This window comes from Lynx canadensis, chromosome F2 (assembly GCF_007474595.2).
Source record: "Lynx canadensis isolate LIC74 chromosome F2, mLynCan4.pri.v2, whole genome shotgun sequence".
NCBI lineage: Eukaryota > Metazoa > Chordata > Mammalia > Carnivora > Felidae > Lynx > Lynx canadensis.
Window position 1 is genome coordinate 37,551,083 of NC_044320.2, and position 21,911 is coordinate 37,572,993.

Below are 21,911 nucleotides of genomic sequence, written 5' to 3' on the forward strand. Positions count from 1 at the left end.
TGTGCTTGTAGATTACTTTGCTCTTCTTCATAAACCTTCATTTCACTTAACTGCTTGGGAGGTCTTCCTCTGAATCTGATAAAAGTAGTCTTTGTACGGCTGCTCATTATTTTTTAACCCTCAGCAAATATTCACAGAGTTAAGTATGTTTTGCGTAACATTTAAATTATACAAAATATAATAAAATACAACATGATTCATTGTGACCAACTCAAAATGAAACTTGGAAAATAAACTCATTTATTTCCTTTGCAATCTTCTACTTAACAAAAAGTTTGTTTTCTAAGCTCATACAGAGCAGCTGAGTGCTACAAATTTTGTAAGCTTTATTCGATTCTACTTTATACTACTCTGTTTTGCTCTACTATGTGGCAGGAAATTTCTTTGTCATAATTAAGCTGAATTTTTATTGAGGCTCCAATGAGAATACATTTCCCCACAGATTTCAGTGATAATTTTCCCACTTTAAAGACGGACATAACACTGAATATTTAATGAAGTCCAGTCACTTTTACACCAGATATTTCTAAGTGTTAGCCATTGCAAAAATCAACGTTTCAATTTGTTTTGCCATGTGAATAAAGAACTTTGAATTTTAAAAATCCCAATGCCAGAAGGAGTTGTTTATTTGAAAACTAAGCATCTCTTATAAAGAGGACTCGAAGGAGACTCTAAGCCACCATTATTTCTTCCTCACTCTCCCCATCTTCCCTAACAGTTGCTTTTATCAACCTCAGGTTTACAAAACACTTGATAATCTGTGCCTCTTTCTGCTTTTTCTTAGCCACTTCTATGCTCAAGAACATTTCTATGAGGAGGAGGTTGGTTAAGGAAGGCAGAAAGCAAAGTTAGCCCAATGGTGACTTTCCCTGGCAGCTCCAGGCAAAGACTCTATTGTGGAAGATGCAAGTAACTACAGTTACAATAATGTTTTTGCCCCTTTGATTCAGTGTTCTCATGGTACCTTTGTCTTTTACATTTTTGTGGAAAATGAGTGCTAATGCAAATATGGAGCAATGTCAAGGATACGAAATTTTCCTATGGTGGACAGTTCTTATAAACTTGTGGTACTGGAAGAAATGTTATTAACTGAAATTTGGGGGATGAGTGCTGAAAAATAAGCTTTTGATTACTGGGGTATCTCATTTTAACCATGTTTTCTCCAGTAGGTAAACAGTTTATCACCTTACTCCTGGTATTAGCTTCTTGCTGCTAATACAGCAAGATCCTGTTGGTGCTTGCAATCCTGGGTAATAAAATCCTGCTCTGTATTATCAACAACTTTTGAAATTACAGCATGCTTTCATTTGTAGTCCTGCAAATGTTATCATTCCTGAATCATTATGATTAAAATTAATGTGTTCCCTAAACTACTATTGCAGATTTAAATTTCAGTGACTTTCTGCTTTGATGTCATATTGCACTGAGTTTCCTTTCTGACAGTAGTAGTACATGATCAAAATATCGCAAGTTCCTCAGAAGCATAAAGTAAGTGCTTGTTATGATGTAGCACCGCAAATAGCCTCAAGATTTACTTCTGTCTTCATTTTATCAGTTCCAGAAAGTCCAGAAGGATCTAATGTTTGGTTTCTTAAAAGAAATAAGACTAGGCTTTTATTTGCTTTTTATTTTTATTTATTTTTAATTATTATTATTATTTTTTTTGCAAAATCTTCAATGACGTGTTATGGATTACAAGTATTCTGTAGTCTGCCACAGTTAATGAGCCCAGACCTGTCCTGGGCTGCCACAGAACCAAAGTGGCATCTATGGTGGCTTAGGGAGACTGGTTCTCTTTGGTCTGAGGTACACAGGGTTGTTAAGTTTACGAAAAAACGTTTAAGTGACTTTTGATGAACTCTTGAGGGACAACTGGCAGATGATAGGATACTGTCATATAGAAGAGGTTTACGAAATGGTCTGTCATTGACTTAGGACTTACTGAACACAGACAGCCCTACTTTCATTGAGCTTTCCCACATTTTGTTCTATGGGAGAGTTTACATCAGTTTATAACACAGTAGAAAATTCAGGGTAATGAAAAGAACATGAACTTTGGAGGCAGACAGATCTGGGTTTAAGTCCTGATTCCTTAAACTGGGTAAATTTAATTTTAACTTCACGGAGTCTCCAAAATGGGGACAATCCACGAGATTGTGGGTTGTTGAGAATATTATATCAGATAATATATATAACATGGTTAGTACGGGACACGTCATGGTAAAAGTTCAATAACAGTTAATGTTTTGTTTCTAAAACACAAACTTTAAACAAAATACAGGAGTATGTATGTGTGGTGCTTTCAAGTGTCTACTCCTTCTAGTTTTTGTTTTTGCTTTTTAATTTTGAAAAATCTTTTTTTTTTATCACTGATCTGAATTAAGAGGAAGATAATGGGTAAAATATAAAACTCTTTGTTTATTAGTGGAACGTATACCCAATTTTGATCTTAAAAACCAGTAATAAGTTTACTTATATTTAATTCTTAAAATTATTACTGAGGTTTAAAATACTTGTCAATGTACTTTACTTCTCTATTAAATTCTCCTGGCTGAGGAGAAATTATAGATCTGACAATTTCTCTGCACTGCGGTTCTGATAATTATCAAAATTATATTCTTGTGTTCTTTTCCACTCCTTAGAAATATTTGGCCAATGTATGAATCAAGGAAGTAAATAATCTGCAAACCAAACAGACTCTTTTCCATTTTTTAAACTAGAAGTTAGAGACTCCTTTTAGTAAGTCTGGGTATATCAACTTTTATACAAAGAAAAGACTGAAACAACACAATGTCCAATAAACATGGCTAGTGCATCAGAATTTAAATTTCACACAGCTTTCTTTTGTTAAGGAAGATCAAGCAGAGTTCACAGCCAGAGTAGAAAGGGAGACAATACTTAAAGAAGAAGCAGAGTAGTAGGTGAGGGTTTAGAGATTCCCTACTCTCCCTTCCTCTCTCCAAGTTCCTGACAAGATGTTCCCAGATGGTCTTTTAGCTTAATCCTTTTGTGCCCAGCCAAGAATACACAAACGTGTTTCTTCATAGAACTTGAATAAAATTTAAAGCAAAGTGTTTTTGGAGGATCTACATCTATTTGCCTCTATCTATGAAATTAATATTGTTTAACCTCCAAAGGGACCTCTTTCAGAAGCCACTGTTGTGCTTGATTAGGCTGCACTCAATGGCTGGCAGTGTAACTCCCTGCAGTGAGAGGTCAGGATCAGAACAGTCACCTTTTGACCACTGTATATAAAAAAGGCAAAGCTACATATAGACCTACTGGGTTTCTCCTCTTTTCTATATTTCTTTATGATCCTTAGTTTAAATGGCATCTTTCCTCTTTTTTAATGTAGCCACAGAAGCAAATGTGGTCCAAAAAACCCTCAAAATGCCTGAAAATTAAATTGTGAAGGAACCTAGATCCATAAAACACAGTAACAATTCACTGTCAGAACAGCAAACCCCCCAAGAAACCAATTCTAAATTGCTGTGGATGCAAAGTAAGTGCTGCCATGTCCTTGCTGATATCTAGGCATTTGGCTAACTCCATAAGCACTTTTTCCCATGCTCTGTCCCTTGTACGTACTAAGATTTGATAGGAAAGGGAAGAGGAAATTTCCTGGTTTGAAATCCCAAGCCTAGAGCCCAGAAGAGGAACAGGAAGGATTAACATGGCTGCTGGGATGTGTGATCGTCAGTGCCCATTAGCTCTTACTTTTAGAACCAAGTCTTCCATATCTTGCTAAAATAAAAGGAATTACATTACATATATTTAATGATGCTAACTAGCAGATAATATACAAAATATCATTTCGGGCGCCTGGGTGGCGCAGTCGGTTAAGCGTCCGACTTCAGCCAGGTCACGATCTCGCGGACCGTGAGTTCGAGCCCCGCGTCGGGCTCTGGGCTGATGGCTCAGAGCCTGGAGCCCGTTTTCGATTCTGTGTCTCCCTCTCTCTCTGCCCCTCCCCCATTCATGCTCTGTCTCTCTCTGTCCCAAAAATAAATAAACGTTGAAAAAAAAAATATCATTTCAATGAATTCCTTTTAATTTATTTTCTGTGCTGCTTTGTGGTGTTCTTACTGTCTTTTCTATTTGGTTGTTTTCATGTTAAATTCTAATGTGGGTTTCAGATGTTTTACATGACAACATTTGATTAAAATTCAATGCAAGTAAATATAGGGTGCTGTACAGAAAAAAATGTAGTCATATAAACCTATATATATCTGTAAGGAAGATCAAGTTAATCCCAATTTTAAACCTCTTGTCTGCTCTGAGCAAAGTCTTGGTTCTGTAACATTGAAAGCCAATTTAGTGGTTTTAAATGATTCCTTCCACTTCTCCTGTTAAGTAAATCCTGATGATCAAGATGGATGTCAAAAGGGCCAGAGCACTAGTCTTCCTCATGTTTAAAAAGATCCATTAAGCTCTTCCTTCTATTGCTAATAACTAAAGAAGCCCCACTTACAGTTGAACAATATTTCATAGTCCCAAGGCATTTCATAGATATCTCACTTGGAGCTAAGATTAAACTGTGAAACTACAGAGACCAGATATTATTATACCCATTTTAGAGATAAGGAAACTAAAGCACCAAGTTTAGTTATTTGCATCAAAGAATCTTGGCTAATGAGTCAAGACTAAAAGTCAAAGTTTCTGATTTCCCTTCCAATATCCTTCCCTATATGTTAACTCTCCCTACGGGCTGGGTCACATCTTTTTTTTTTTTGGTTAATGTTTATTTATTTTTGATAGAGACGGAGTGTGAGTGGGGTGGAGGGGGGAGAGAGAAAGAGAGAGGGAGAGAGAGGGAGACAGAGAAGACACAGAATCTGAAGCAGGCTCCAGGCTGTCAGCACAGAGCCTGATGTGGGGCTTGAACTCATGGACCATGAGATCATGACCTGAGCTGAAGTCAGACGCTTAACTGACTGAGCCACCCAGGCACCCATGGGTCACATCTTATTTAACTTTCTCCCCATAACTCTCCCTGAGAGATGCTTTAGAGTTCCTCTCATTTAAGGGAACCACTTATTGGCTGATTTCTGTCAATGTAATAATTTCACTTCGTATTACTGGCTGGCAAGAAATGTTCCCAGCAGCTAAATTTTCAGATAAATGTTCAAGTTGTGATCATTATGACATTAAAGTCACAGGTTAATTCTAAGCCTTTCCAGAGACATTAGCAAAACCTTTAGTTCTGAAGAGACATGTAATTCAATCCTTCTCTTTTAGTCACAATAACTAAATGAAATCAAGATATGATTTATGAGGTGTAAGAAGGCAGTTTATGATTTTCCAACTGTTGGTTTACTCAGATGTCTCTGGCACATTTTCTGCAGACCTATTCATGAAAGGGTAAAGAAGCCAATTACTGTAACTGAAAATTTTCAAACTACACAATAGCTATAAATTGAACTAAAATGATGTGAATGCTTTTGGCTGATTACAACCACTATTTTTAAACTCAGCTTAAAGATGTTAACAGTGATGATAAAAACAACAACAGTATTAACACATACGGAGCTCTGTGCTACACACTCAGCTAAGAGCTTCATATACATCATTTCATTCTCACATCGACTCTAGCAGATCACTACCAGTGTTCCCCCTGTATTCTAGATAAGGGGCCAAGGCTGAGAAAGAGGAAATAACTTGCCCAAGATCACACAGTTGTTAAGCAGCAGACCTGGGATTAGAACTCAGGACTGGCTGACTCCAAATCTTGAGCTCTTATTGAACTCTTCCATGTTTGCCTCTTAATTAGAGCTGAAGTCATAGATGCAAACTTTTATAAAACTTTAAAATGTAGAAGGTCTCCTATACTAGAGATACCATGTTGTGGATAGTTCTGTCATACACAGAAGTGTGTTATTACCCACTCTTTCAGTACGGATTCTAATCAACTTTAATTTCTCTATTTTAGTCTAGCTGATGCCTGAAAAATTACAATAAGTAAAGAAGTTGCGGGAGAGATGAGGTAATTGTCTTCAAATTGGTTTGTGGGTTCCTGGCAAACAATGAGTAACAAGCTACTGGACTGTCTGTGTGCTGAGGAAGTACGGGAGTTGGTTAAATTCCCTCAGAATGGTTCAACTCCTTTACAATTGACCAGATGGCACAGTCATTTCTTCAAAAACAAACAAAAAGCCCCAAACAAACAAGAAGAAAAATGACTTTTTAAGTCTGCCTTGGGCTGCATAGTCAAGATATGAGGCAACTTCAAATCTGGATTCCATTACCTTAAACAAAATAAATACCAATTTTTAAATATTTATAAACACAACTAATACGATTATGTTAAAAACAACTACATTCATCTTTATTTAAATGAGAACTGCCAATATTACAGCTGCTACATATAAAGGTGCTGGCAGAAGATCTCGTTTCTGTTAGATGTTGCTTCAGGTAAGAGGGACATGGAAAAGCCCACTGTCACATTATTTTAATATTTTAAAAAGAAACTTGTTAACTTGCAGATGTACTGTCTACCTGGACTGAATGGAAGATCATTTATAGGTTACTATAAATATCAAGAGTCATAAAAGAAATGCAAGTTGATAATTTAGGCTTTAGATAACCTGCTGTTATTTAAACTAGGGCGAGTAAAGCAAATGACCACACACACACACACACACACACACACTTGCAGGTAGAGCTGGCATAATTTAAGATCACTAAATTATGCAGACTGGCGATGATGCTTTATTAATCTTTCAAAATTATAAGCAGTTGTTACCGGTTCTATATCACTTCAGGTTTTCTTCAAAAAAAAAAAAAAGGCAGGTATAGGTATAAATATAGATTCCATTTATCATGTATTCTGGGTAGCCTCTCATAGAATTTAGGTTTTTAAATATGTATATGCATAAGTGGTATATATAATATACACACGTGTATTTATCAGTCACATGTGCTGAGAAGGCAGACTGACATGAGGGACAATGAATTTCACAGCATTTCTTCTTCTAATTTGATTTTATAATATATGAAAGGATATCCCTCAGGAACAGAGAAAAAGAACACTATTACCACCCCTTGAGTATGTGGACATGTTCTTTGCTTAACGGTGACATGTGCAGAATCAAGTTAATGCTGACAACTCCCTGGGAGCAGTTTATTCATTACAGCATATTAACCGATCTGTGTCACAGATGTAAAGATATTAAAATATCACTTTTGGAGGAAATCCTGTATTAAGTTTCTCAGAAGACCATGTCTCTGCTAATAGACTAGATAATAATTTTATTATTTTAAAATTGAAGGACGTCTGGTGCCAGGCAAAGTTGTAATAAGCTCACTTCAACCTAACTCTCCTGCTGCTTACGATAAAAAACTCGAGAGAGAAAATACCAAAAAAAAAAAAGGCCTGAGGGCTCTAAAAAGCAAACAAGAACAATGTAGACTGGGGAGGAGAGACAAACTTGCAGATAGGACTGCTACGGTGGTGTTTCTCAATTTGTTTCATTTTTCCTCTTTTCTCTCACAACTTTGACTTGAAAGTGAGTCTTGGGTTGTGGTGAACAGTGATGGCAAGAACAGTCAAACGTTCTTATGTCTGGGAATTAAGGCCTCTGTGATTTCAAGAGTGTAGGAAAACCTGCTGTCTTTTATACTTCTTTTTTGTCTCCTGGTTTTGCCCCAAGGGTGGCTACAGTGTGTGTGTACGTGGGGGATGGGGGCAGGTCCTGCAGTGGCTGTGCTGTGTTAGCAGGGTCAAAGCATTTAAGACTTTAGCAGGTATTATAACTATGTTTCATGAGGTAAGGTAAATGTGCTTAAAATGAGTAGAGATATAGAAGTTCTCAGAAGAGAAACAGAAACCATAGAAAAGAACCAAATAAAAATTTTAGAACCGGAAAATTCAATAGAAATTATCTAATATGAAGAACAGAGAAGAAAAAAGAAAACAGGAAAAAAGAAACAAAAAAAAAGAATGGAGTCTCAGGGATCTGTGGAATAATATAAAAAGTTTAATGCTGGTGTCCAAAAAAGATTGGTGCAGAAAAACATTTAAAGAAATAATAGCTTAAAAGTTCCCGAATTTAGTTTTAGAAAGCATACAGTTACAGAGTTAAGGAGGCCAGAAAACCTCAAACAGGATAAATTCAAAGAAATCAAGCCCAGACACATTATAATCAACCTATAGAAAACCAAATATCAAGAAAAAAATCTTGAAAGCACCTAGAGAAAATCAACACGTTACATGTACAGAAACAATGACTGTGATTACCGTGGATTTCTCATCAGAAAGCACAGAGGGAAGAAAACAGTGGAACAATAAGTCTAAAGACCCCACTGGAAAAAACTATTAGAAGTAATGAAGTCAGTAACATTTCAAGATAAAAAATATATAAAAATGTGTATGTGTTATGTTTCTGTACACTAAAAATGAAAGCAGCAAAAAGAAAAATCAAGAAAACAATCTCATTTACAAATGCATACAAAAGAGTAAAGTACCCAGGAATAAATTTAACCAAGGAGGTAAAAGACCTGTATATCGTAAACTATAAGACACTGATGGAAAAAAACTGAAGATGATGCAAATAAATGGAAAGATATTCCATGCTCACAGACTGGATGGATTAATATTATTAAAATTCCATAATCCCCAAAGCAATCTGCAGATTCAATGCAATTCCTATCAAAATTCCAATGACATTTTCACAGAACAAATAATCCTCAAATTTGTATGGGACTACAAAAGACCCCGAACAGCCAAAGCAATCCTGAGAAAGGAGAACAAAGCCAGAAGTATCAGGGTCCCTGATTTCAAACTATACTACAAAACTACAGTAATGAAAACAGTATGGCATTGGCATAAAAACAGGCACATAGATCAATGGAATAGAATAAAAACCCCACACATATATGTTCAAGTAACGTTCAACAAAGGAGGCAAGAATATACAATTGGGAAATGATAGTCTTTTTAGTAAATTGTGTTAGAAAAATTGGACACTACGTGCAAAAGAATGAAACTAAACCACTATCTTACACCATGTAAAAATCAATTCAAAACAGAGTAGACTTCGATGTAAGACCTGATATTATTAAATTCCTGGAAGAAAACATAGCCAGTAAGCTCCTTGATATCAGTCTTAGTGATGTCTTTTTTGATCTGACTCCAGAAACAAGTGAAACAAGAACAAAAATAAACAAAGGCCTAACTACATCAAGCTAGAAAGTTTCTGCACAATGAAGGAAATCATCAACAAACTAAAAAAACAACCTACTGAATGGGAGAAGACATTTGTCAATGATATGTCCAATCAGGGGTTAATAGCCAAAATACATAAAAACTCTTATAATTTCACAAAAAAGCAAATAATCTTTTTACGATATGGGCAGAGGATCTGAATAGACATTTTCCTAAGAAGACATACAGACGGCCAACAGGCATATGAAAAGATCCTCACCATCACTAATCATCGGGGTAATGAAAATCAAAACCACAATGAGATATCACTTCACACCGTGGGAATGGTTATTATCAAAAAGACAAGAAATGACTAGTGTTAGTGATGATGTGGAGAAAAGGGAACCTTTGTCCACTGTTAGTGGGAATGTAAATTGGTGCAGCCACTATGGAAAACAGCATGAAGGTTTTCAAAAAGTTAGAGCTACCATTTGGGGCATCTGGGTGGTTCATGGTCTCATGCTTTCTAAGTTCAAGCCCCACGTCGGGCTCTGCACTGACAGCATGGAGCCTGCTTGGGATTCTCTCTCTCTGCTCCCTCCCCTGACTCACGCTCTCTCTCTCTCAAAATATATAAATAAACTTTTAAAAAAAGAGCTACCATATATATACACACACCCCACCCACACACTGGAATACTATTCAGCCATTAAAATGAATGAAATCTTGCTACTTGTGACAACATGGATAGACCTGGAGGGCTATTACGCAAAGTGAAATAAATCAAGCAGAGAAAGACAAATATCATATAATTTTACTTATATGTGGGATCTAAAAAACAAAACAAAATAAAACCTAGATTCATAGATACAGAGAATAGGCTGACAGCTGCAGAGGGCAGGGAGGTTGGGAGGGCCCTAATGGGTGAAGGAAATTAAGAAGTACAAACTTCCAGTTATAAAATAAATTAAGTAATGAGGGTATAATATACAGCGTGGGGAATATATTCAACAAAACTGGATTAACTTTGTAAGGTGACAGATGGTAACGACTTACTATGGTGACCATTTCACAATGTAAACAAATGTCGAATCACTATGTTTTTATACCTGAAACTAATACTGTATGCCAATTATATCTCAATAAATAGAGTATAAATATGGCAGAAAGATGTAATATGTTATCTCTTTCATTTTTAACTTATGATGGCTTTAACTTTTCCTGGATCTTTCTTAGAAAGTTAGCTTCATGATGACACCCCTTTTTATCCTTCCAATCAAGACACTGCAATGACTCTTTCACTTTAGAATCCAGAAATGAAACCGGCCACCTCAACTTTTCTCCTTTCCCTGAATGTTAACATTATAGGCATTCTTATCTTTCTCTTTTTTCTTACCCACATGATTACAGGGCTTCAAAAGAATCCTGAACATGGAACAGAACAGTCTTTTCTTTAGGATGGAAAAGTGCTACAACAATTGTTCCTAGCTTACTAAATTGATAATGGGACTTGTACAGTTCACTCAAAGGGACCAATTTAAAACAGAAATTCCCTGGATCAGCTTTAAAAAATAACTTCATTAATATTTAATAAAATTTATGCATTTAAAACACTGAATAAACGAATTAGTGCTCCACTAGAATGTCAAAAGAAAATCTGCATCTTTAAGACAAGTCAGAATACATTTTATTCTTACAGGGTACTCACAGAAGTCAACTCCCTGAGGCCAAAGCAGTATAAATATTTTTAGAAAGGTGAGTATGGGAAGATGAATTCCAAATTAGAGAATAATGAAGCTTTAGAACTGGAATGGACCTTGTTAGTATCTATTATAATCACCACATTTTACAAATAAGAAAACAGAAACTCGAGAAAGTAAATTGCCTGGTTAAGATCACCCTGCTAATTACTGGCAAAGCTAATATTAAATTCCTGGTTCCCAGTTTGGTAATCTTTTTGCTGTATAATCATAATAGCTAAAGCAGTAGAAGTGAACATTTATTCGGCCCTACTAGCTGCTTGACTCACTTTCATGAATTACCTATTTTCAGTTTTACAACTGCCCTATAGATAGGTATACATCTTGTAAATAACAGAGCTAGAATTAAAACTTAGGTTTGTCATAATACCAAGAGAGGCAGTACTGTGTAGTCATATCACGACACATTTAACATACAAAAATCCACCAGTTAAAACATTACAGAGGGAACCATTTGCATATCCTGGCCTGGACAATGAAGGCTGACAGAGAATTGTGGATTCACGTCTTTCCCTTTATGCCAGGGATCCACTGAGAGACCAGACTTAACAAGTCCAATAAATCTTGTTTTGAATTTTAGTTCTGCTTATTGCTATGTCTGTAATCGTGGACAAGTTACATAGCTTCTGCACACTTTAGTTTCCTCTTCTTTAAGATGGGATTATATATAGCATTTCATATAGAGTTGTTACAAGGATTAAATGAGAAAATACATTTAAAGGAATTAGTACACTGTCTGGCACAGAATGAACATCCAATAAATGCTAGTTGCTTCTTTAATTTTTTTAGCTATCATATTTTAACTACTTACTTTCTGATAAAATTCATTAAAAAATTTTTTTTAACGTTTATTTATTTTTGAGAAAGACAGAGACAGAATGCTAGTGGGTTAGGGGCAGAGAGAGAGGGAGACACAGAATCTGAAGCAGGCTCCAGGTTCCGAGCTGTCAGCACAGAACCCAACGCAGGGCTCGAACTCATGGGCCGTGAGATCATGACCTGAGCTGAAGTCGGATGCTTAACCGACTGAGCCACCCAGGCGCCCCATGATAAAATTCGTTTTTAAGAAATGTGATAATTTATATTGATAATTCTTTTTTGGGGTAATGTAAATGTCCAAGTAGACACATTTTGTGTAAAGAAAGACATCTACAAGAATATTATGCAAAGGATGCTCCTTAGAAGGTATGCAAACCTTTTTCCTCCCACATAGGACCCCCTGTAGTGAACTGGCCCATCATCTTCACTCTAAGCTTCATCTACAGAATTTGGGTTCCATGTTGGTCTACATACAAGGATTTTTAATTTTTTTTTTAATTCTTAACATTATTTTTAAGATTTTATTTTTAAGCAATCTCTAAACCCAGCATAGGGCTCAAACTCACAACCCTGAGATCAAGAGTCACATGCTCCACTGACTAAGCCAGCCAGGCACCCCCAAGGAGTTTTTTAAACAAAAAATACTTTATTATTTCAACCTAAGAACTGATTATAATTCAAATGCACAACTTTGATATGAGCCCTGATAATTTCACTGAATTCAGTATCAGTATCTCGTAGTAGAGGCCACTGAAGCTACCAGCCTATAAGCAACTATGGCTGAAAGAACTTAAGGAGTGCCTTGGAATTAAGACTTATTTTCCCATTCCTGCACATAGTTTTGGCCAATGCTAAGCAGACTCCCAAACAGGTATCAGGTATACAGGCATGAGTCCTTGAATCACATGAGACATCAATCACAGTACCATTCCCATCTTCAGTGCCCCTGATGGACGTATTGTATTTCCTATTGTATTATGTACTCAGTAAATGAGAACGTGTTTGAGGAAGGGACGTAGTGGTTACTGGCAAATGTTTAAAAACTGGCTCTCAGAGCAGGAGAGCTGACTGACAGCATTTGCCCATCTATGTGGCTAAATATTCTCACCATCGCCGATTTAAACTACCAGTGGTTTAACAACTATCTTTCAAAGTTCCTAAAAACTTTAACGATTGGCTCTTGCAAGCCAGTCTGAGCTAGTTCCAGCAGCACATCAGCGGAGAGAAGGCTAGGATGCAGTCTAGGAGGTAACCCTAGGTTGTTCTTCCTTAGCAACTGGCTAGTTACCCTTTTCCAAAGTAGAGGACTTGTACTACACTTGAGCAAGAGGCAAGGGCTCCTCTGACCCTACTTCCTTGGCCTGAAATGAATCCTAATCCTCACACCTGCCATCTACTCTCCAGGAGCCTGCTGTGTAAAATGGTTCTCCTTTATGCTAAGAACAAACCAGCTTGACTTCCAGATTGGACAAATTCTCCAAATGCCTCACTGCTGGCTTCCATCTGCTAGATGGGACCACCTGATAGCAATAAAAATGCCTGATTTATACCTGAGCTTGCTAGGACCTTCTTCCAGTACTGAATCTTAGATGGCCAGCTACCCCTTCCAGTTCTCCAGCCAAATCTTCGATTCTACCTCAACACAGGGAAAAAGTCTCTATACTCTGACCCCGTTTCCATTAGCCCTTGTTACTATCAACGATTATGTTTTAAATCCAAACCCCTGATCGCTTCCTACTCTTAAAAGGCAACAAGCTTCAGAAGTTCAATATAATTATTATAATGTAGGAGGATGCTCTCTGGTTATAAGAAAGGTATGGATGGAGAAACAAGAGCCAATTGGCAAATACCACTAATAAATGTGTTTCTTATACACGTATAAACATCTTTAAATGATCTTACCTTACTCATAAACTTTCTCAAATACATTTAATATAATGCTGTTACAGCAAGATGATTAGATCAAAAGAATACCAAAACAACAAACTTCATTTTCTAAGGTTTTTTTTTTTTCTTTCATCCAATGGACTTTCTGTTTACAACAGCCCCTTTTCCTCTTGTCTTGTTTTCAACCTGAACAGCTGCATTAATATGGAAAGCATACCCAGGGGCCATTAATATGAAAAAAAGCTTTACTTCCCAATCACTGGAAATTCTTAAGGATTTCTATAGGCCAGAAAGAACCCCTGTTTCATTCAGCTCTTGAAAAAAGAAATGAATATTCAGAGGCACGGTAAGAACACTGGGGCTAAACCTTGATACATTTCAAACATTTACTTAAACATGATTCAGCTGTGGGACGTGAACTTTACATATTTACATATTCCGCAGAGAAAAGGAGTCTCGTCTGGTCTGCCAGCTGTTTTCTGTTTGATCAAGCTTGATACGTTGGGAATAAAACTCACTATGTAGTAGTAGTAGTTATTAGCACTTCAGTAAAGCTGAAGACTCTTACCTGTACATTTGTAATCAGAGGCTACCCCTTTAAGCACAGCGTCAAAAATGGATATTTCCACTCTCTGCTTTCTGTGGTGACAACTTAGAAGCAAGGAAGGCTGGGACACAATAAAGTACAAAAAAGGTTCCAGCTGCAAGTCACCGGCTCCTCTTCGTCCAGGCTGCCGAACGATAGTTATACCAAGTGCCTGTCTAGCAGATGACCTCGTGGATGCATGAAGGCTTTCGAGAGAGATGACCCCTATTTTCTTCCCCGAAGGAAAAGATACGCTGCTGCTCAAGAGATCTTCTGCTGTTACGGTAGAAATACATGGCTGGCTGGGCTTAGCAACATCTGAATCAACTTCTGGGAGATTTAATGAACTCTTGCCTGGTTTTTCATCATCCTTATGTTCTTGGGATTTTGATTTGGGTATGGCCGTACAAGAATAGGTCATTAGTGAGATTCTACTTGCGGTAATAAATACGTCAAAGGGAATAAAATTGAGATTTTTTACAATTGATGACTGGCGTGAGGGACGGGCGATGCGATGCTGACTGGTACCGCTGTGCTGCTCTATTTGTACTATTCTGATCTTAACGCTGTCACTGCCAATTCCACTATCCTGAGCACCACTGTACCGAGATGAGGTTTCAGCCACGTTTCCGTCAAATGTATCCATTTTTTTCTGTTCTTGCTTAGAGATCTGTAAGGAAAAATAAAATATTTTAAACTAGTTACATCCCAAGTGTTATTATATAAAGGACGTTATATAAATAAGTTGTTAAAATGGCTCCAGTATTACCTATATCAGAGTAATCCTAAAAATCAAGTAACCATTCAAAAAATTATTCATATTAAAATGCCGAGGAAATACTTGAGAAAAAGCATCAAATGTGCATTTCTATTATTAACATACACCTTTGAGTATATTTTGAGTCAGACTTCCTGTCTCTGGACTAATACTAACAGTAGTATGGATTTAAAAATGCCTCTTTAAAGAATATATTAGTCTTCTAGACCGTGATTTTTTTTCAAGTAGTGTAATAAACTCGTATTTCCAAATCATGATTACTATCGGTTGAAATTCTATTTTAGGTAGAAGTAGCTTATACTATTTACCCTTGTCATTATAGAATTAATTTATAAGTTTTTGGATAGGAGGAAAGAGAGGGAAAAGTCAGCAGTCTTAAATTATGAAGGAAAAGTAAAATAAAGTGTATTTTATTAAAAATGAAGTTCATTTTTCTCTACAATAGGACTTGAACCAAGAGTATACGTAAGTGATGAAGCAAAATACAAGTAAGTAAAGCCCCTGAAGGTGGATTCTTCTTTTGTGCACTAAAGGCTACTTATTCTCAAAAATTTCCATCCACCACTCCCTGTGTGGAGAACAAAGGACAATTTGGTGGCAGCGGCAGTTCCCATCACTGTGGCAGCACAGCACCGAGATCTCTAGTTTGCTCCTCTGCTCCCCTTTCTTAGGTCCTGCCAACCATCAGTTTGTGAGATGCTACTCGAGACCTAGATGTTTCATTTGCTTTTTTATCCAAGTAACACAGATTCATTAAAGAAGCCACGGACAATCTGAGGAAAAACCCAAATCCTCCCGACTATCACTTATCACCAAACATGACCAATGGTAATATTTTAGTGTACTTCCTTTCAGTATTTTTTTCTCCACCTGTACAAAGGTCCCCCCTGCCTTCGGTCCCCTTATGGTTATGATCATACCATAGAGACAAAGTATATCCCAGTTTTTAAAAATGCTAATATACTCTTCATAAATGCGGTTTTAAAAGGCTGCATAACATTTCATTTAGTGTTAGGAACATTTGTTCAACCATTTTCATATCATTGAACATACCAGGTTACAAAAAATTTTTTTTTTAATGTTTATTTATTTTTGAGAGAGACAGAGACAGAATGCAAGTGGGTTAGGGGCAGAGAGAGAGGGAGACACAGAATCCAAAGCGGGCTCCAGGCTCCGAGCTGTCAGCACAGAGCCTGATGCGGGGCTCAAACTCACGAGCTGTGAGACCATGACCTGAGCCGAAGTCAGAGGCTAGACCGACTGAGCCACCCAGGCGCCCCAGAACATTCCAGTTTTTAATTTTTGTCAATAAACATGTGTGGAAAAACACTTAGTATTTCCTTAGAAAAGGCTCTTAAAAGTGGAATTACTACGTAAATGGTATAAAAAAGTTTAAGGTTACTGAATATTGTCAACACCCTTCCAAAAAGGCTACATTAATTTATATTAGCACCAGCAATGGAAAAATACTCCCCAATGTACTGGGTATTGCTTATCATTTCTTAGGCTTCTTTAATTGATAAATATAGTATCATTTTTCCACATGGTACAAATTATTATGAGTTGCTTATGAAAATGTTGAAGGCTGTTAACTAATTCAAGACAGTGATATAAGAGACACTAGAATTTTATTTTATTTTTTTCATTAGAATTTTAAAAATATTTCTTGCAAGTTGATTTTAAAATAGCTGAAGGAGACATATTGTTATCAAAGTCCAACAAGAACTATCTGAAGCAAAAACAACTTAACCCTGTTCTTTTTTTTAATTTTTTTTTTAACGTTTATTTATTTTTGAGACAGAGAGAGACAGAGCATGAACGGGGGGGGGGGGGCAGAGAGAGAGGGAGACACAGAATCGGAAGCAGGCTCCAGGCTCTGAGCCATCAGCCCAGAGCCCGACGTGGGGCTCGAACTCAGGGACCACGAGATCATGACCTGAAGTCGGACGCTTAACTGACTGAGCCACCCAGGCACCCCTTAACCCTGTTCTTTGAAGATATCATGTACTCTTAAGCCATTCTATCTGTGTGGTGCTCTTTCCTGCCTGGAGAGGCCCTTCTGAGCTCCTGGTAGCTGGCAAATATTTAGCTATCCATCAAGACTCAGAACAAATGACACTTGTCTGAGAATTATTCTCTCATTCTTTATCTGCTTGGTGATCCTAGCACTTTACACATACTTCGATTTTTTTCTCCTAAAATGTTCTGTGGTGGCAGTATTAGATAGTGTTAAAATATTTATAGGCTTTAGAGGCAGATGGCTATGGGGTCAAGTCCAATACCTTCTGACTGTAGGATTCTGGACAAGGTACAAACCTCTCTAAGGCTACATAACCTCATCTGTAAAATAGGGATATTAAATTTGACCTCAAAGGGTTTGAAGATTCAATGAGCTAATTTGCCTACAGAGGTCAGCATAATGTCTGGTATACAGTAAGCACCTAATAATGGGCAGCTGCCATATGCCTGTCTCTTTTACCAGGTAAAGGACTGTTGGAGGGACTCGGCCATGTCACTTGGCTTCTATCTATCACTAAGGATTAGTGCAGAGCCTGACATGCTGAAGAGAAGATCCAGAAATGTTTGAGGATATGTTAGTTTCTGACAGAATAAGAAATGAAAAAAATTGCTCTGCAGACTAGAAATACATGATTGTTAGTATATAAACACGTGGACACAGACCTCCCCATATACTGTTCTCTTTAAGGTCATTCCAAATATATTCATGGGCTCTTTCCTGATCTGCACTCTACCTTGTGAGCTGACCACACTTCGCGCAATCCTCACAGTCTCTGCTGGGTCCTCAGCCTCACGCTGGGGACATTCACATCCAACCAACAAAGTTGCTGCAGCACTAAATGAGTTAATGTGTTCAACACACACAGCAGCATGCAATTAAGGGTAAGTTAAAAAAAAGAAGTCCCCTTCTTTGCGAAGATTTCCTCAACCCTACCAGATGGTGCCAGTCTTACCAGCTTTTGCAATTTTGTAACAAACTAATATTATCTTAGCACTTTTCACACTGTGTTCTGTCTCAGAGCAATTCAATGTAAGCGACTGAAGATAAAAAAAAATAAGATACCACTCACTGAGTACGTTTGTTATCTGCCAAATGTTAGCACACACGTACATTTTCTATACCAAGTGTTACAACCCTTTGAAGGAGTACTGTTATCCCCATTTCACAGCTGAGGAACCTGAGGCTTAAAGGGATTGATCAATAGATGTAAGGTCAGTCAGATATTAGGCAATGGGTAAGAGGGAACGCCATTCGTATTCCTAGCACACATGATATTCCTTGTAACATAGTAGAGCTTAACAATTGTGTGCTGGCTAAATAAACAAAGGAGCATATTTAACATAAAAATTCAGTAAAATAAAGAGCAAGGCAATTACCAAATGATAACTTAATTTTAAAGCTTTTAGTTATCCCTATTATAAAAATTTCAAATATACACCAGATCCATTACCAACTAGGAATTCTCAAATAATATGTGAAAAAAGCAGTCTAGGACTTAGTGCCCACGTTTTGAGGCATCACAAACTAAATATCTGTATACAACGTAATAAAGAAATAATAAAGAATCCCTTTAGGCTGAGTTCCGTGGAACACCCAAATCCAGAAGTCAACTATTTTTATTCTCTCAGTCAGGAAAGGTGAACACAGTTAACTACATGAGACTACTTTCTATGAATAGAGCATTACATTTTCTGATTTACAGATTTGTTATTTAAAGTCTAGTCTCTCCTTTCTTAAAGTAAATTAAGTGTTCCCCAACAGTGTTAACATGACAAAATAAACCTCCCATAGGTAAAGATATTTAGTGTTCAGCCCTATTACGTGTTGAGATTGCCACATTAAGCTCTAGTGAATGTCAGGTAGCCTGATCTTGAGATATAAATAATCAGCAAGGGCAGGATGGCAGCTATCAGCTTGGGTCATGCAGGTTACTGAACAGAAGTCAGATGGTAACTAATTCTAGTCACTACTGAGCAGAATGGAATTTGAACCAATGACCCAGAGATGAAAGACTCTGACTCTCACTGGAAAAAAAAAAAAAAAAAAAAAGTACAACTTTCTCAGTACTAGGAAACTAAATTCTTAAAACTGGGTTAAAAGCCAAGATTTCCTCCATTTTTCTAAGTTTCCACACTATTTGTAGCAATGAAATAAATAAGCTGATGATTTTTGAGACATATTTAAAAATCCATTGGTTTGTCACCAGTTCACTGCAGATTTATCTATTATACTAAAGAGTATCTGGCCTGCTCTTGAGAAGTTTTATAATTAATTATGTGTGCTAAGCCCTAAACTTGGGCATCAATTTACTATTCCTTTGTGGAAAGAGAAAAGTTCACCATGTAATAACTCTGAAAATAACTTTTGCTTTATTATTGTCTGAGGGGACTAATAATTTAAGTTGTCAAAAAACAGCAATATCTGCTTGCTGTTAGTGAATGCAGCAGCAACATGGATCTCTGGGCAGTGCTGTTACATCAGCTCTCCCACTCTTTACCTAACTCATTTAAAATGGACAATAAAAGTTTTCTTTAATTAGCTACTGGTGTGCATTAACATGATCATGATTAAACCATAAAAACCAACTGTACATTACTCTGGTCCCCTCTTCCATGTGTTTTGAATTATTCTGTTTGAAAATGTACTTTGCGTCCCTTTTAAAAGTTCGACCTTCTGCTTTCAGAGAATTAAATGCATATTACTGTAGTGAAGAAGATAATGTTTCAGACCTCCAGGCATATATTAAACACACTGGCAGCACTTGAGACAAAATGCTTTACTTATTAGATACTTCCTATTCTAAACAGTGTCATCAAAGGCTAAAAACAAAATCCATATAAAAGCTGCACAATGCTTCCACACAGAACCCGTGCCAAAATCCCTGTACTTTCCAACTAATGAGGAAAGGATGTGTACTCTTAACATATGAATGTAAGATTTTCCAAGCATTCACTTTAGGAAACCGGGCTATTGATTCCATATGGGTTATGTTAAATGAAACTGTATTGGTAAAATAACCTTTAAGATATCTGGCATGATAACTATAATTAAACAATATTTAAAAGACTAAAACAAAAGGGAATTTGGTTCCACAATGGCTAATTAAAATAAAATGAAAAAACACAGCCATGCCATCTATCAAGATAAATTGTTATTGTTTAAGAACTATTTAAATACTGTTAAAATATACTTTTAGATAAAATCTGAAAGAGCTGGAAAAATATTTGTGGCTGAAAAATGGATAGTTTGGTGAAGTAAAAAGTATAGGACTCTGAAATTTTATGCGGAGATAACAGCTTTAAAGCTTTGAGCACAACCAGATGGTACTTAAATCAGAGGAATTCTACGGTTTCACTATCAATGGGTTTCAATACGAGAAGATTTTCGATAGCTAGGAAAACACATCAAGTTGATAGTTTACTTCTTAGATCATTTCAGCGCATTTTCCCATCCTTTCCCAGCTGGCCGTGGCACACACCCTAGCCACCCAGGGAAAGGTGCTGAAAGCTGTACTGGGAGCTGGCGAGCTGGAGCCAATTCCTTCTTTTAATGCATGGAGATAGGTAAGTTTACTAGCTCACCCTGGAGTCTGGCGAGAGCCACAGTATCTCAGGAGCAGGGGCTAAAGCCATACTTGAGTATGTGACAATACCAAAGAATGTGTTAAAATAATTTCAAATGACATTAATTAGATGTTCTTCAGTAGCATTTGGGAGCACAGAAAGATAAGCTTGACTGAAACTTCCGGTTTGGCCATATCAACGTTTTTATGGGCACATTCAAAAGTCAGCCTCATTAATAAAAATGCTTCAAATAAATGGATATTTACATTGTTAAAGAAAAATATGTAGAAGCCAACCTCTTGAGAATTAGCAAGATCTCAAACAAATACATTTTGTGCTCTGATGGATGACCAAAAAAAAGGGCAATTCAGCATCTATTCCAATGCTTTGTCATTTTAAGGAAACCTTCCTAACTATACACCAAGCACAGATATATCTACATATTTTCCCACCATCCTATTGTAATTATGGTTCTGTAACAGCAATGCAGAAGTAATATTTCCACCACGCGACAGTCATACTTTAACCTTCATCAGAATATCTTTTGCCGATCGGAAGATCATTTTTCACATCTTATAAATTATGAAAAATCAAGTGTGAAACCACAAAACCAAAGTGACAATCACTATCGGTATATCACTGTGACATTTACTCTAATTTTACTATCCCTGCTAAAATGTAGTAGTGTCTTCAAAGAAGCAAAGATCTTACACAAAATCAAATACAATACAAAATCAGTTACAGTATTTTAATGGCTTCACATACTGGAATTACAAAGAAGAATTTTTACAAGCTTGAGAAAATTATGTGCCTCACTGTCTAAACATTTGCAAACATACTCTTCTAGCTGCATCTTCTGGAAGTTTGGTTTTTGGGATGGGGTGGGGTACTGCTGCTGGGAGAAGGTCGTTGTATACTTTTAACCCCAAAACAGCCTACTTTGGAAGTTTTACATAAATAGCAAATTGTCGTAACTATTGGCAATACTTAATTTCTGCTGGATGAATTAATTTAATCAAGAAAACAAAGTTTATCTTTAAGTCTCAAATTTTCAGTGATGTTGGCATTGTACTTAATAAACTTGTTATCACTTTATGCATGAATTACCATAAGAGCTCAGTGATGTGCTAGGTAAAATTTAAGCACAAGAAATTAACTAAAACATTATAAAGAATAAATTACCTTCTTTATGAAACATCTCCTTAACTGTCACCAATCCATGTTATTTTGAACTTAAAAACCAAACTTGAACAAGCACTGGGTACTACAGATACACAGTGTTAGAAAAGAGGGCTTTTTAGATTTTATTTCTCTAAGCCAAATGTTATACCAGATTCCACATAATATAATTGTTCCC

The 21,911-nt window shown here is 36.7% G+C and overlaps 1 protein-coding gene across 2 annotated transcripts in view; it reads right to left on the reverse strand.

Moving 5' to 3' along the window:
• The window catches only part of VPS13B (vacuolar protein sorting 13 homolog B), an 820,834-nt gene that overhangs the window by 192,218 nt on the left and 606,705 nt on the right, over nt 1-21,911 (reverse strand). For both annotated transcript variants that reach the window (XM_030304021.2, XM_032591891.1), the window contains one exon: nt 14,176-14,863. In XM_030304021.2, the coding sequence (XP_030159881.1) occupies nt 14,176-14,863 (688 nt within the window). The remainder of the gene's footprint in view (nt 1-14,175; nt 14,864-21,911) is intronic.